Consider the following 16830-nt stretch of genomic DNA (forward strand, 5'->3'; position numbering starts at 1 on the left):
CATTAATCATAAAAAACATTGTTACTAAAATATAAATAATTTGAGTACACGTATGTGTAACATTTAGACAACAGGGACTCCAAATAGGAAAATAAATTAAAGTTGAAAAAAATCACAGCCAAAAAGCCATAAAAGTGCTCAGAAAGAGAATTCTAATAAAGAAACTGCATTGGCTTTGATTAACATGAAAATGTGTACAATTGAAATTAAATTAATGGCATGGAACATACTCTTACATAAAAAAACTACATAACATACGCAAGAGTTGCAATAAAAAAAGCCAAAAAATTACATTACCTGCCCCACTTCTTTGAGTGTTCATAGATGCAATAGAATTCCATTCATCATTTTCAGGATGGTAGCATTCTGCACTGGCAAGCCGTCTAGTTCCATCAAACCCTCCAACAGCATACAACAATCTATTAACAACTGCGACACCAACACCAAGTCTAGGTACTTTCATCGGGCTAACAGGCTGCCACCTATCCTCATCTGGATCGTACCTGCGATACACAAAGAATAGATGTGCAAGAGAATTGAGGAAAGGGAAGGAAAAGTTTTACTAAGCTTACAAAAATAGCTATATTCATTAGATGATGTATGAAATAAAATACATAACTTATGATTGCACATAATTAAATTTTTTCATCCTTTCCCTCTCCTAGACTAAAGTCACATTAAATATGTACTAACAAAGTTTAATGATCAAAAAGTGATAACAGGTCCACCTAATCAAGGGCGGATCCAGGAATTTCCTGGGGGGGAAGGTCACTGTCAGGCAAAAGGTCCTCCCATATTTGGGATAAAAATCTACAAGCAACGATTCAGCTACGAGATGTACTCTTAATTTTTTTATAAAAGTAATTTATAAGGAAATATTTAAAACTTTTATATTAAAATATAAATTATATTAATATTTGTATTAAAAATCTTGTCTATTTTTTAAGTGTCCGAGGGGAGCAGGTGTCCCATAGCCATCGCCTGAAATCCACCTATGCACCTAATGAATGAAATTCTGACTTAATAGTGTTTTATGTGAGCATGCTGAAAATTTAATAGGATTTGCGATTGGCAATTTAGTTAACAGCAAGATTTAGATTTTTTCAGAATTACACGAGGCATATTTTGTATTTTCACTACGTGATTCACAACTCACTATTATCACTACCGTGGTATCTAGCAATATTGATAGTGAGATATTTTTTTGCCACACTGAAAAATTTGTTGAAAGAATTTCTTAAGAGTTAATTGTAGAAGCATCAACGTTAATGAGACATACTTCTAAATGCATGACCAAATAGGTACCTAAGATGAAGAATACATATTGACAGTACTATGTATATAGAAGAAATCATGCATTGGTGATCAAAGCTTTTGGGTTATACATATTACCAGAATTTAGGAACTCTACATTTGTACTTAGAATTTCTCTCGGTATTTCAAAACATATTAATTAAGGACCCTTAGTCACTAATGGCCACTTAAGCTTCAAAATAGTTTAACACAATGCTACCTTAACTAACGATGAAAAACTACAAAATTATCACTTACATTAGCTAAAAATAATATAAATACATATTTCATGATCTAGAGACACCATAAAATGCAATCCCTGTGTTATGACAACGAAGCAATACTGACAAAGGCAAATTATAAATTACTCCAGATTACTGGAAATGTACACAAAAAAATATGATTTGCCTTTATATTTAAAAAAAAATTAATTTAGGAATCAAGTTTTTTTTACCCCTACTCTCTCCATCTACCTACCTCAAGCATGAGTCCAAATTGATCGTATTTCCTTACATAACTTACTAAGATTAATTTTTCCAATATAGCATGTCAAGTAGTCAAAAACTTTATACAAATTATATGAGAATAGAAAAGACACACATCTGTATACCAAATAAGGAAAACTAATTCTAACCATGTATTGAAAAATCTGTAGCTGAGGAAATTACTTTAGTTGATGTGAGGTTACCAGTACTAAGTATAAGATTACCCCACAGCTATCGATCCCACACCCATTCCACAATACTCACCCAAGCCTGAATCCTCAACCTCCACCACTTGACCCACACCTTAAGCCTACTCTCCCCTGATACCCCATCCCATCCCTCCCTCACATATAAATACCATGGCTCAATAGACTCCATTCCAGTGGTAAGTTTACCCGATGATGGTGTAACAACCACAACTGGTAGTATTTTACTATAATAAATCAGTGGAAAACACAAAGTTGAGTCCCTGTCTTAACCAGACTACCATTAATGTCAGATTACTGCAAGGCTGTATCACATATATGTATTGATATAAAATGTACATACATACAACATAAAATAACTTTAAGGTATGTATAAGGGTCAATTATACGTATAAAATGCTGCCACCAAGGCAGTATTCCATAGGAATGAAAAGTATATTGAACTTCATCATAAAAAGAAAAGAGTAACAAAGCTATAAAAATAATGATGAATCCATATGCAGCAATTATGTAACCTCACAGAGATAATGTTAACATGGTTAATAAAAGAGAGATGTAAAAATACCTTTCTACACTGGCATGAAATTCACTCCCAGCAGAGCCACCGACAGCATAGAGAAGACTATCCATAACAGCCACTCCAACTCGATTCCGAGGCACTGACATCGGGCTGTTAAATTTTAAAAGAAATTTAAATGAGGAAATCAATTAGAATCATATTCTAAGATTGAATCGTAATGGAAAATTTAACTTGCAAGACTTAGTACATGTTAAGTAAAGGGAATCAGCAATTTTTGTTATCTTGCTTTTCACTGAGACACTTTTACATCAACTGAAACTGAACACCTGTATTTTTATTATTTAGTACATTGACGGGCCAATATTGCAACAAATTTTAATTTAAATTGGTGAACTTAAGCACATTTTATATGAATTTTCAGCCAGAAATTAAATAAATAAAGGCAAGAGCACACATCAGTGAGCACAGATAAACATCTGTATGGAAATGGTAAAACTAGGGATGTCTAAGTAGCACTTTTTCATCTTGAGTCAAAAATTGAGTCAAGTTGAAAACTACTCACAAGTATCGAGTCAAGTATGTATTGTAATTTCTGGACCAGGCAATACAACATTGCATCCTCCAATATATTCTCAATGTTCCAATCTGCTTATGAATTTTCTATTTTGAATCCTTAGCCTTATGTAAAAAGGAAACGATAATAAGGAACGTTGATGGTAATTGTGCCAAAATCGGGAAAAACCAGCATTGTCTGTCAGGGGCGCAGCCAGGAATTAAGTGTTTAGACTCATTACCTGCATGAATTATCCATTTGATCATCATTCTTCTATATTACCACATCTAGAAAGCTTCCAACCTTGATTTCTCTATTCCTGTCATGGCCCATGCCTCACTATTATGAAAAGCATGCTTCAAATGTATGCCCTGATAAAGTGCTTTCTAACTTAAACTCTTATATTTTCACCTACAAGAAAACTATTTTTTTTAAGAATACTCTGTTTGCCTGGGCTTCTACTGACTATTTCCTTCTTGCGTCATCGATCGTTGTTGACTTCAGGGGCACAGCTAGGAATTAAGGCTGGGAGGGATTTAGCTGCAACTAATACCGGGGTGTGTGGGGGTACAGAATACCCACCAGGATAAGCGGAAGGTGCGAGATTAATAAATTGTAGAATTTTAAGATAAACTGTTCAAAATTGTGAGTTTTACGGCTTTCTGAGGGATATTTTATTAATCCTTACACTATTCTATTAGTAATGTCAATCCAATTAAGTAAAATGGATGAAACTTAAATATTTCTTCGACCTTTGGGGGGATTTTTAACCCCCAAAACCCCCCCCTCGCTGCGCCACTGTTGTCTGTCAAAAACCTTAAGGCTACATATTTTTCTTTCTTTAACCCTTTCGTGCCGCATATTGGGAGGAGCTGACGGGCATTTTCAAATGCATAACACCTGACGTCGGGTATAGCAGTTTTTCAGTGATATATTTTATTGCATACTACATACAATGTTTTTATAGTTTGAAATGAGTTCTTTGTTTTGTTCTGTCCCCAAGTAATTTTTAAACGAAATATTAGTGTTAAAAATAACAGACTTCCGGACTTATAGCTTCATTACCTTGTATTTACTAACTTTTTTGTTATTAACACTAGAAACCCGTTTAAAATTCCACAATGCTTAAAAAAAAAGTTTGTTATTCTTTTAGAAAAGTAAATCATTCAAAATCAACTACAATGTTTGGTTGAAAAAAAAACACTGGTAATGTATTAAGTTGACCATGGATTCATGCTATGATAGGGTTAGAGGGTCTTGACCAGTGGCCGGGGTAAGGGACGGATGCCCGATTGCACTGGGTCCCAAATCTGAGGGACGAAAATACTAAGGTAACTAACCCCCAAAAAAGAGGTCTGTAGGGAGAGGTTTAAAATATTCTCATGCTACTTGTAGCACAAAAACGTTTTCCTATTGTAGGTGCTGGCAGGAAAGGGTTAAGAAATCTTAACAACTTTTACCTATTCTCTCGGCGCTTGAATAAAGAAAGTAAGATAGGATACAAAAGTATCACATAACAAAGTATGAGTGATCCACTTGGATTACTCTGAATATACCACTGGGTCAGAAGACTGAAGGCTGTCGCAACAGATGAAAAATTATTTGGCACACAAGTTGACGACTATAGTGGTTGACTGCTACATATACGGCATGCTAAATTCCCGAGCCAAGGCATTAGAATGACGTATCGACTTTAAAAACAATTTCATTACATGATAGCACTTCCTGTCGTCTAATTTTGGAATTTACTGGTCTCGACAGCTCTGTGAAACTACTAGACTTGACTATCGTAATGCAACTCGAAACAATCAAGTTGATTACCAATTACTCGACTTGACTCGCATTTTCAAAGACTCACACATCCCTAGGTAAAACACCTCCCATTTCAGTAGGTAACAGCACAAACCCAAAAAAAACAGGAATGCTTATACCATGCATCACACAAAGTTTTGTTTCAGAATAATTTTAGAACTCCATGGGAGTGTAGGCAATATGAATATAACCAAGCAAAGGAAGCAAATTGTGTAGATTCAGGTTCTCTGGGACACATTCACATTTTTTTTGACAGAGGGTCCCTACTAAATGTAAATTTGGGTCATCATCCGTGGGTGACACGTGGTTCAAGGAGTTCAATAATCATCCTCAGGTTAAATCTTTCCTGCTTGAATGAAACATTTTGGGGTAACATATCAGAAAAAGTAAGTTTGCAGATGCTACACTCATTATACAAGGCCCACTAAATACAGTTTGACTTTAAAAAGACATATTGTTGAACTCATAACTGATCTTCATAAGCAATGATTCCCTGAAAGTAACAATCACAAAAACTAGGCTTTTCTCTTTCATAGGGACAAAAATTAAAGTCTTGTATAAAACGTGGAATACAATTATAGAGAGGATGTGTCAAGGGGTTAGGTAATGGAGTGATACTACTGTTGAAATTAATACATAATAAGCATGTTTTAATGTGCATGTAAATGAGAAAAAATAAGGATGCATCAAAAACTGTAAATAATTTTTGAACCATATGAGAAAAAATTGCTGTAGCCTCAGGTTAAAAAGAAAACTCACCAACAAGGTGACCATGAGTCAGTGGCTGGAGAATAGCGATCAACCCAATCAGAATCATGATTTGCACCAGGAGAATTGTTCCGACCACCAACAGCATAGAATGCACCCTTAAGGAAAGCACCTCCTAGACCTGAGCGTGGAACTGGTAACCTAGCTAGCGACCTCCAGCGTCCATCCTCAGCACTAAACCCTTCAAATGCATCTAGACTATGGCGTAAATACCCTCCAGCTAAATAGATTACTCTAGGGGTGGTTGGTGTTCGTTCCCTTACACAAGGCCTTTTATGAAGAGTCAGGTCCTGAGCAACATAAGAAAAAAAACACAGATTAATCAGATAATAGCATGATCCAGGGTAATAAAAACACAGATTTTAATCTGATGTATAAGAAAATATGTGATGAGATTTATGTCATACTCTAAGAATATATCTGTAGGACTTGCCTTGAATATCCTAGCCAAATATTCCCTGCAGGATGGAAGACGCTTTAATACTTCACAGTTCCTCATTTGATCTTTCAGGAATGAAGGTGTGAGGTATTGACACCTGACTGCACATAAAATATGCTCCATTTTTGGCGTTCGCTCTTCCTCTGAATACTTTACCCACTTCAAAACAGCATTGTAGACTTCCCTCTCTTCCTGAACATTGAGCTCATCACGTTTTATCAACGCAACCAGCTGACAAGCAGACAGTTGTAAAAATTCCTCTTCTTGGCAGATCTGCAAAATAAAATGCCATGCCATTGAAAAATAATGTGGGAACACAATACAGAACATTTAGTATCATTGTATTAAGCCAACTATTTTTACTGGTTCAACGACACCCTCAAAATGCACTGTTCGTGAGATATGCATGGTTACATGGGGTAGAAAGATTATACACTGAAGGAAAAAATTAATACCTGAGTAAAATGCTGCTCAATAAATTGGTTGGCTTTCCTATAAAGTTCATGGCATCCATGCTGCTGAGCAAAATTACCAATGCCAATCGCATTTGATGGATCCAACTGCCTTTCCAAAAAAGCTGAGCAGGCTTCTATGACATGGGTCACCTAAAAAAATAAATTTACTTCTTAGAACATGAACAGATCTAAAAAAAATGGTAGATAGAGCACTGAAGGAAAGGAATTATGAACACTAACCTAAGGAAAATTTTGAAATAACTGGACTTACCTGAAACATTGTTGCCGCAGGAAGAAGTTGACACACAGTCACTTCTGTGACTTTTATTGAGCCGGTGTACATGAAGTGCATGAGGTGAGCCATAGTTGAAGGACAAACTCCCTGAAGTTTAACTCTTTTCATTTCACATTCCCTGAGACCTCCAGTGAACATAGCCTAAGAACAAAGAAGGATCCCTCAAATAGAATTAATTGTACAAAGAACAAGTGCATAACCACAAATGAGGCCATTCAGAAATGATAAGAGACTATGAAGAAATTAAAAATTATACAGTGATGCCATTATGAAAGAGATGCAATATTAAATCCTTTTTTGCAAGAAAAATTATTTTTTTAATTATGTAGAATGAAAGATACGAAAGATTTGTTTAAAAAGGCAATATTGTACACAAAAAATAACACATGATGATTAAAGAGTACGATGATAACGGTATTTGTACCATAATTAAAAAGAGAGGTTTCTAAAAATTAGAATTCTAAATATTTTGTTAACCAGCATTTGAGAATTGATTAAATACAATGAAAAGGATAAGAAGAATGAGAATGAGAAACAATAAAATATTGCACACAGATACCAGAAAAATTACTTCTTGAAGACAAGACATAACCTCTTATACTCCACGAAATAGTCTACAAATTTAATAAGAGGGCAAGAAGACAACTCATTCTATTAAAATCGCTCCAATGTGATTTTTTTATTAATTTATTCATGGTGGTAGGCAGGAACTACATCAAACTGTCAATAATAAAATTTGAAAATTAAATTGAATTTCTCTAAGAATGCTACCAAAGGAGGCAAGAGGCCACTAATAAGTGCAGAATACAGGCCTCCAGGTCACAAGTATTCAATTTCACGTCTACCAATGTATAGAACAAGTTTGAATGATATTATTTTGTGTGCTATACATTTTCCAACGGAGCCCATAAAAAAGGATTAAATTACATATAAAATTAAAGGGCTATACATGTATACTACCATTTAAGTCCTATCAACTACCCTACAAAAGTTACATTGATAGTCAACTTTTGGTGAGAGTAAGCAGCAACAGAAGGCTTTAAGTTATGCCATGCTTGCATCCAGGGGCGGATCCAGGATTTGTTTCTGAGGGGGGGGGGGGGGGGTAAGAAAGTTATTAATATATAATTAAAAATTAAAATATTGAGGCTCCGTAATACACAAAGCAAAACGAAAGTATAGAAAACCGCATTAAAAAATTTGTCTATTTTTTAAGCATCAGGGGGGAGGGAACATATGACAACTGTACACCCCCCCCCTAAATCTGCCACGCCCTTACATCATCACATTAAAAAAATGAGGAGTAGTTGTGGATCTAAATAATATAGAGCATACCTTGAAATATGGTGAAGCAGCAGCAAGTACAACCTTGTGTGCATGGAATAATTCAGTTCCTACTTCCAGAATGACATCCGTCAGCATATGGTGGCTACGCATCATGAACATCATCTGTTGAGAAGGAAGCAATATAGGTATTATGCATTGGAATAAATTCTGGTCACTAAATGTAGCAAGAAATAATTGTTTACAAATGATAATTTAAAAAAAAATCCTAATGCATGAAAGAAATGGAGCATCTTGCATAAAAGACCTTCCCAAATATCTTCCCTCCTTAAAATAATCCATCATGTTAAATAAAACAGAATTCTTTAATTCCAGAAAGACTAACATTCCAGACCAAACAGACTTTAACACAAATGAAAATGTAACCAGCACTGTAAAAGCAGCATTCATTCAATCCACCTTATTTCCAAAAAAAATCCTTTATTTAATAATAATAATTTCATTTATTTTTATGAGCACCAGGCCCATAAGAATACAACTTTTTAAATATTCAGAATTTTTACATTCATCACACTTCGATTATCAGACAAGAAAATATTACACTTTGATTTAACAGACTAACTACAAAAAACTAAGGTGAAAATTCATTATGACAATAATGCCAAACACAATATGTTTTCCAAAAAAAAATTAGGATCACGCTGTGATTTAACATAATCCTAAACTCAATTAACCTTAGGATTAACTAAGTAACTCATTAGGATTTAGGAAAAGGGCAGATCCTGACAGGCAAATGGTCTTTTCTAATTTGAGATTAAAAACAACATGCAACATTACCGTATGAAATATTCTCTTTATTTTCATATGAAAGTTAAAAATATGAAATAAAATGACCGAGCCTCCAAAATACACAAAACAAAACGAACGTAATGATGACCGTATTAACAATCTTTTCTATTCAAGTTAATTTAAATGGCTTCATGTTTAAACATAGCAGGGTGATGGGTAACGCCCATCAACTTTAACGCCAAAGTAGGCTTAAAAAGATGACCGAAACGCTTTGGAACAAAGCATACGCTGCAATGAAAGATGTGGAAAAAATTGAGAAAGAAAAAAAGGAAAAGCTCAATAAGTACGTCCAGAAAAATCAATGTATATGTAGGTACTTGGCCGGCAAGTTTTTCATTCGATAGCTCAATGCATTTTAATTAAAACTGTATTTTTTGTTTACACGTCTAAATCTAAACCACTGCAATAACTGAAGCCAAAAGAGACTTAATTGGAATTAAGTTGGCCGCACATAATATGAAGTTGAAAAAACTTCGGGGGTGGTGGGTACATTTCGGTACATTCAACAGATGGCAATTTCGGCGGCAGTCGGATTCTTCAGGCTACTTCCTCTGGCGAAATATTTCCATTTCCTACTGAGTGATAATTTAAATAATTTAGTTCACACAATTTTTACTTCTTTCTGAAACGAAAAAACGGTTCTCCCTGAACGAGTAAATGAGCCAGAACTCTAATGACGTAACCGATTCATTAATAGTGGGTAGCGTCTTAGGTATTCACTTATATTATAGGCCGTTTTACATGAAGCTCGTGCTTGCACAATCTGACATGTGTACGAAGGCGCAGACAAAATTGCGTCGTGCAGAGTGGTGAATTGCTAGAACACCTGCGAGAATGCGTGGATGTGAGATGGCAAAATAGCCCGTTCTAATTTCGTTCGTGCATTCGCGCGAATCCACGCCATTAGGAGAAATTAATGCAGTTCTAACCTGCGCAATTAGGTGCCCCGTGTAAAACGATCTTTATAGTAGGTACAAGAGAATGGCTTGATAAGGAATATTGTTACGCCGTAATTTATATTTCCCTTTCCTCTGGCGAAATATTTCCATGAATTGCGATTTCGAGGCAGAGTGAACGACCCCAAAGAGACAAAATAAAATGTGTATCAACATTTATTTCACGCGGATAAAATTAATAGATCTTTTCCAAAGCAGGTGTTCACATACAAGTTTGAAGTATGGCAAATACCTGTGGTTTGACTACATAAAATCATGTTGTAGTTGATTAGGTGACAGTCGCATGAGCTCGAAACGTAAGACTACGGTTTAAATGGTAAGTGGTAGGGTCATTTGTTTTCAATTATTCGGAGGTAAGTGTACCTTTGAACTATAATGTTAACCTTCACTGACAGTAATATACTTATCAGTTATATCACATGACAACGATATAAGCAACAGTTGTTCTTACTCAGTCAAAGTTTTGACGTAAATAACTCACTGGAATTTTCGACTTTGCGAAATATAAATTAACGATTACTAAGGATAGAGCGGTATTTGTCGCAGATCCAATGACATGGATTTGAAAAACATTTATACATTAATGCCTAGATTCCGTGAGCTAACCATCCCATCCGTTACTCACAAAGATACAAATGATAATTGATCACCGCTCCGGGAAACCCAGAAAGATACACTGTCAGTCTACGGTCTGGAATGGTCCGGAAGCCGGGAAAATCCAGTTCAAACTAGCACGCCCGGCTCCAGGAAAATGCCAAAAATTCGGATTAGGCGGTTAACTTTCGCGGAGCCAAAAATAAAAAGCCTAAGATACACTTCGAGACCTCCAGGTGAATATGCTGAATGACGTTTCATAACTTTTATGGCAAACGAGATACTATGATGGCGTTCGAGAATCATACAGACTTGAGGGAATTACAGTTAGGGAAAAGCAAACAACATGACTAGACACCTGGAAATGGTCCCTGAATGAATGAGGAAACTTCGACATTCAAAAACAGGAAACAGGTTGCAGAGGGAAAGAACTCTCCAGTGACGGTCTGGCGACGTGGACAGAGGGAAATACCACGGGCAAAGAGGCGCTGCGGGCATTCACATGAAGACCCACAATGCCAACGATACAATTTCAAGTGATTTTTAAGGGGTGAGATTTTGCAAGCCTAGATGGTTTTGATAACACTTAGATTAAGCGGAGTTATAATTGTTCGGCAAGTAAGTCCCAGTATATCTTAAGTTGAACGATGGGCTCTTAATCTACCCTATGACCTATCCTTCTCATCTCTCAGCACCTAGGACTGGACACGGCTGCTGAGGAAATGAGTTATACCACAAGGAGTATTTTCTTTTTCAAACATACCAAACGTTTAGGCTTACCTTCAGGAATCCAGAATCTACCACTTTAAAAAACTTTGGAAATATAAACAAAAGAGGACAACATTACGTTTTTGATTGAATAAAAATTTATCTCGGTAGTAAAAAAATCTCAAAATAATAATTTTCATTAAAAAGTTGATTTGAAAACATAATGTAGTCGTGTTCGGTGCATATTTCATCAGTTACTAAGTGTATTCTGAATTCACTAGAGTAAACAAGTCATGATTTGATAAAACATATGACCACGTTGTGGTATGAATGACTGAAGGGCAACCGTGCTTCGTTCTAGAATTAAGGGGTAGAAAGATAGACCATAATGTAGACATTATTGGTGGGATAAGATTTGATGCTTTATCGGCGAAATGCGGGTAAATTCTTTCGGGATTCCCACCGGATTAAAAACTCCATTTTTGCCAACGTTTCTGGCTCCGACTCGGGATGCAAAACATCGGCAGAAATGGATTTTTTAACCTGGTGGGAATACCGAGAAAAGTTTACCCACATAAGGATAGGAGATAAGAGTCGGCAGCAAGAAGTTTCTGGTCTGTCGGTCGACTTGCGGCAAAGAGAGTTACAGAGTAACGAATGTGTAGGACGGCGTTGTTCTTGCGGAATGATTAAGAAGAAAAATATAATAAAGCACGCTGAATGCCAGATTAACACGCCCGGGGGCCTGTAATCAGTGCAAACGATTGCGTCGATTCCATCTTCCCATCCCCGACGGGGCAACCTAGGTTGGGGGAAGGCGAGACTCACATGCAGGCACGTAGCCGGGCAGGATCTAATGCATCCCTCCTTTCGACATTTTTCCACATTACCCAAATATTATGAATGGTAAGCGAAAGAGCATTTGTAGGAAAAATTTGTTTTATCACCAAAATTGTGCGTATTTTTAAGCGGCCTTTGCACGAATTACAATTAGTTTAAATTAAGCAATTAAAAGGGGGCGGTTAATGCGCATTTAAACCCCCCCGAAATAAATTTATGACTTTGTGCCGGCAAACATGCAAGGCTCATTTGTCTGGAGGGTTTGATTTTCAACATTGAATCAAAACATACATTTCGTACATGATTTATTTACAAATTATAAAATTTCTGGGCAAGGTGAGAGAAAATTTTACAACTAATCCCGCAAGCCTTCCGAAGCCTGGGTGCCGATGAATTTCGCCGATAACTTAGTCCTCTTAAGTCTGGGCCACTGATACGAGGAGTCAAGAAGGGAGGGACAAAGAAAGCAGTTTGTCCCTGGACCCAAATTTCAGCGAGCCCTAGGACACACTGACTGAGGTGGGGATTTTCTTAGCGAGAGGAAAGGCGGGGGAAAAGAATGGAGAACATTTCCTCAGTACAGGTCCCCAAAAGTGTTTGGGCTACCCCGTTCGACTTGTCGGTAATCAATTACATGACACGAGAATACATTATTTGAAAATTTCGGTCGAGGAAGTGAAAGGAAAAGTGCACCTTGAAAGATCGCAAAAAAATAAATACTTGACATACATGAATTAAAGGCTGCAGGGCTTTTCCTAGTAGTGCATAACACAAGAGGATGGTGCATTCCGCTGAAACATGGCCACGCAAGTGCAAACGAAGGAATACGAAATATTTGGTCCTTTTGGAAATATAAGGGGTTCTACAGTTATTCCATTTTATCGGCGAACATTAAAAATCAATTAACAAATCACTTGTGGAAATATGAACGGCGAGGAGCGAACGGGTGCGAAACAATTTAACGACTACTATAATTTATTCAAGGCGGATTTACGAATGAAATGAAGAAACAACAAGCATTTCGCACACCCAGCCCGTCAAAAGTAAAGCAAAGCCTTCTAGCCGTGTCCAATTTGTAAAAGCCTTTGTTCCGTTTTAGACGGAGAGAATAAATAAGCACTATCGGAGATACGACCTCAGGCCTAATAGTAGACAACCGAAGAGGGTCCATACGAAATAAGGTTCCAACCTAAAATTCTAAACCAATAACTTAATTGCCACCGTTGTTCTACACCAAAACTTTATTCCATATGCCTTAAAATAACTGTCCCGCGTTGTCGCTTAGCTACTGCAAAAAAAGAAGAATAGTTTGGTAACTATGTATACATATTTTTTCCACCTTGATCTCCCGCGAAACACGCATAATCGCTCGCATCGATTACGCTCCGCAGTAAATTGGACGAGAGAGACGATGATATCGTGAAATGAGCAATTAACACCGGGGATGCAATCCAATCTTCGATTTCCGAAAGAATCAGTCGAGACGTTCCATGACATTCTCTGCCAGACGGCATGGAATCGTTTTCCCGGAAAAAGTCGACGAATGATTCGTTGGAGAGCGCGAGGATAATGTCACGCCCGCTCTCGCATACCGTAACGTCCGAAGGCAGCGCGCGCGCACGCGGTGAAGGAAAAACCTTGAGTATCATAATCGATGAGTCACGGTGACAGCAAAGATACGAGACAAGGAAAAGAGGAAGAATTCACCACGGTGGGCATTTGGGGCACAAGGGCGGGAGCGGGGAAAGAGAAGAGCTGATGCTACCTTTTTTTCTCGTACGCATAGAGCAATTAGCGGCCCATCGGAGCACACAGATGGGAGCGCAAAAAAATGCAAGTCATTCGTCAAACAGAAATTTAATGCACACGAAAGATTGGTACAAAAAGGGTTCCTCCGGCTGCGAGTACAGTGAGCTTTCTCTTGAGCACAATCAGCAGGAACGGCTAATGTAAATAACCCAAGAGCGATAAGAAAATATATGTTGAAATAGATTCTGGCATTACTCCATTACAATTATAAAATGAAGTTCCTCATTTTCGTAGTTGAATTAATTTTAGCAAAGAATAGAAAATGAATAAGGTATATAACACTTGTACACAGAATACATTTTATTATACATTCGAACGATGAGATTCAGTTGGGTATAATCGCGAATATCTCTTGTCAGCGAAACGTGGCTTGCTAGTTCAAATTGCTCTATGATAAAATAAAATACAATTTATTCTACCATGAATATTACAAGCTAAGTGGCCTTAGCAGCTGCCTATAATGTGTTAAATCCGCGGTTCGATAGCCGGTCAAGATGCAATTTTGCAGTCTTGGTTGCGGCAGAGGTAACATTTCTGCCTGCCAACCTAAAAGCTCGCGAGTTCGAATCGCGCTAGAATAGTTTCACCACTCCTAGGACATAAATTTTTGTGATTTCTATATTATTGAATGTATGCATTGACTCAGCATGATAATTCCGCAGGTGGAATTACTATCACTAATAGATTAAAAAGAAATTCCTTATAGCTGAACCCCCATAAAGCATCAACTTCATCCGTACAATACCTATCCAAACCAGAAAGAAGGGAAAACTATTGTATAATAATGTTTAAAACTCCAAATTATTAGCAAATAAAGGAAAATACAAAATGTAAGGAGCTTCCATGCATTGCTTTATAAATTGAAACAAAGGACATGTACCAACATTAAAAAATATATCATCTTTGACTAAATATAATATTAATAATGAAATAAAATTTGATTAAAACAAAGTATTTCTTCAATATCAGGACAAGTAAACAGTCATTTTTTGAGATATTTTTAAGAAAAATAAGTATATTTGCCGCCCATTTGTACTCATATGGTAATGAGTTGTAGAATTTTGGCCCAACCTGTACGTAACTTCTCCAGAACAGTGAAAATTTGGGCCCCGTTAAGGGTGAAAGAGTATATACAAAAGAGTCAACGTACTTAACACTCATGAAAGGGTTTGAGAGGGAGCAATTTCAAAATTTTGAAGAGCGGGACGGACGACTCATAGTAATTCAGTTTTAGCTTCACCCGAATAATTAGCATTGCCCAGCAAAGCGGAACTCCTTCCCAAAAATATCGCTGAATGGCGTTTGAGTACATCTGGACCCGGAAACCCAACACTAGGCGTTATCAAAATAGCTGTCAAAAATCCTAAAAGGAGGCCGATAACTTAATCAGGAAAACAAAACAAAAGTTTCAACCAGTCCCGCTCATTCTGAAAAGAGTCCGGTCACCTTCCTCTCCCAAAAAAAGAACATAAACAGCAAGTCATTCAATGAAACGGAAATATGCGCGCCTTTTTTTCCTGAAAAGAAATCCGTGGCATCACATCGAGGGAAGTAATGCGTCCAAAAAAAATTACGAAACGAAAGTTTCAAAATGGCAAACCTTTTCCCGTCCACAAATGAATCGATGGACCAAAGGAAAGTATGCGAATAGATAATCGCATAAGCAAAGGCAAGCACTATCATCGGGACGTGACGAAACCTTTCACATGTGCGCCGCGACGTATCTCCGTGCCGTCGGTTACAGCTCGTCATTAAAGAGTCACCTGACTGCCCCGCCTTGCTTCATGCGTATGCAATGCCGCGCACGGAGCCAGGGCGAAATCGCCTGCTTATCAAGGAGCGAGAGGATGACAGAACATATTTGGCCAGTGCGGCAGAAATGATAACGCAGATCGTATTGGAGGTCATTTTGAGGAACTATGCTTTCAGAAACTGAAAAATAACTGTGTTCTCGATAAGTTGATAGTAAACAAAGCCCGCTTCAAGGCGTATTTGCCAACAAAAGACTGAAGGCAGGTATCTATATCCAGCTTAAATTGACAGCTTTGATATGAGTAACTTCATTGAGATGACATTGGGCCTTTCGTTGATGCATTAGTGTGAGGCAAGTGTCCCATTTCTCCAACGGCTAGGTAATAGGAGGATTTCCTGACCATGCTAGACCATTTCTTCAGTCAGCAAGATGAAACGATGGAACTGCGGCCAAGGTCCTAAGAAGTTACCGACAGGACGGTTTTTATAAGGCAAATTAACAAAAGTTACAAGCCACGAAATTAGATGCCTACATTACAAAAGACCTCACTAGTCATCAAAATTAATTCATTAGCTATAACGACAAAATATTCAATATGCAATATGGAAAACAATAGATAAAATTCAACTAAATTAAATAAAAATGACAAATTCGGAAACCTAGTCCGCAACATAGAGCAATTTAAATGTAAATTATTTTGAACTTTCCGATATTTTTTCAGATTCATAAAATTCTCACAACCATCAGAAAAAAATTACACTGAAGAGTTACGGGTAAAAGCGACAACAATCATAAAAAAGACAGGCATCTATTCTACAGAGATGAGGGTTGATCTCCAGAAAAGGGGCACTAAATTTTAATATAAGTATTTCTTCGCTCTGCCATCAATGCACCACTATTTGTAATATTAGTTTTTAAAGCCTTGGATTGGTTTATTGCAGCCCCTAATTCCTCCATAACCCCTGCGAATGCCTTTATATTCGAAATATATACGTGGTGCTACACGAAATTGGCCTACTCGTGCGGGCAGGAGCCGATTACGCAGGTCAATAACCCACCCGAAGGTAGTAATGCAAACACTCGAAGCCTATTCACATGGAAATGAAAGAAGGCTTACAAATCAAATAAATGATATCTACTAGAGCCGGAGTTCGAACGAGGAAAAATGAAATGCAAGGCTCATGGAACCTAATACACGAGCACAGGGTGTA

General features: G+C 37.2%; 1 protein-coding gene across 1 annotated transcript in view; it reads right to left on the bottom strand.

Annotated features, from left to right (window-relative positions):
• Positions 1-16830, bottom strand: part of LOC124157778 (kelch-like ECH-associated protein 1B) — a 60813-nt gene that overhangs the window by 4561 nt on the left and 39422 nt on the right. The window contains exons 3-9 of the mRNA XM_046532790.1: positions 8162-8275; positions 6803-6967; positions 6532-6681; positions 6071-6349; positions 5629-5927; positions 2550-2654; positions 298-503 (exon numbers count right to left, since the gene is read on the bottom strand). Coding sequence (XP_046388746.1) covers positions 298-503; positions 2550-2654; positions 5629-5927; positions 6071-6349; positions 6532-6681; positions 6803-6967; positions 8162-8275 — 1318 coding nt within the window. The remainder of the gene's footprint in view (positions 1-297; positions 504-2549; positions 2655-5628; positions 5928-6070; positions 6350-6531; positions 6682-6802; positions 6968-8161; positions 8276-16830) is intronic.

This window comes from Ischnura elegans, chromosome 1 (genome assembly GCF_921293095.1).
Source record: "Ischnura elegans chromosome 1, ioIscEleg1.1, whole genome shotgun sequence".
Classification (NCBI taxonomy): Eukaryota; Metazoa; Arthropoda; class Insecta; order Odonata; family Coenagrionidae; genus Ischnura; species Ischnura elegans.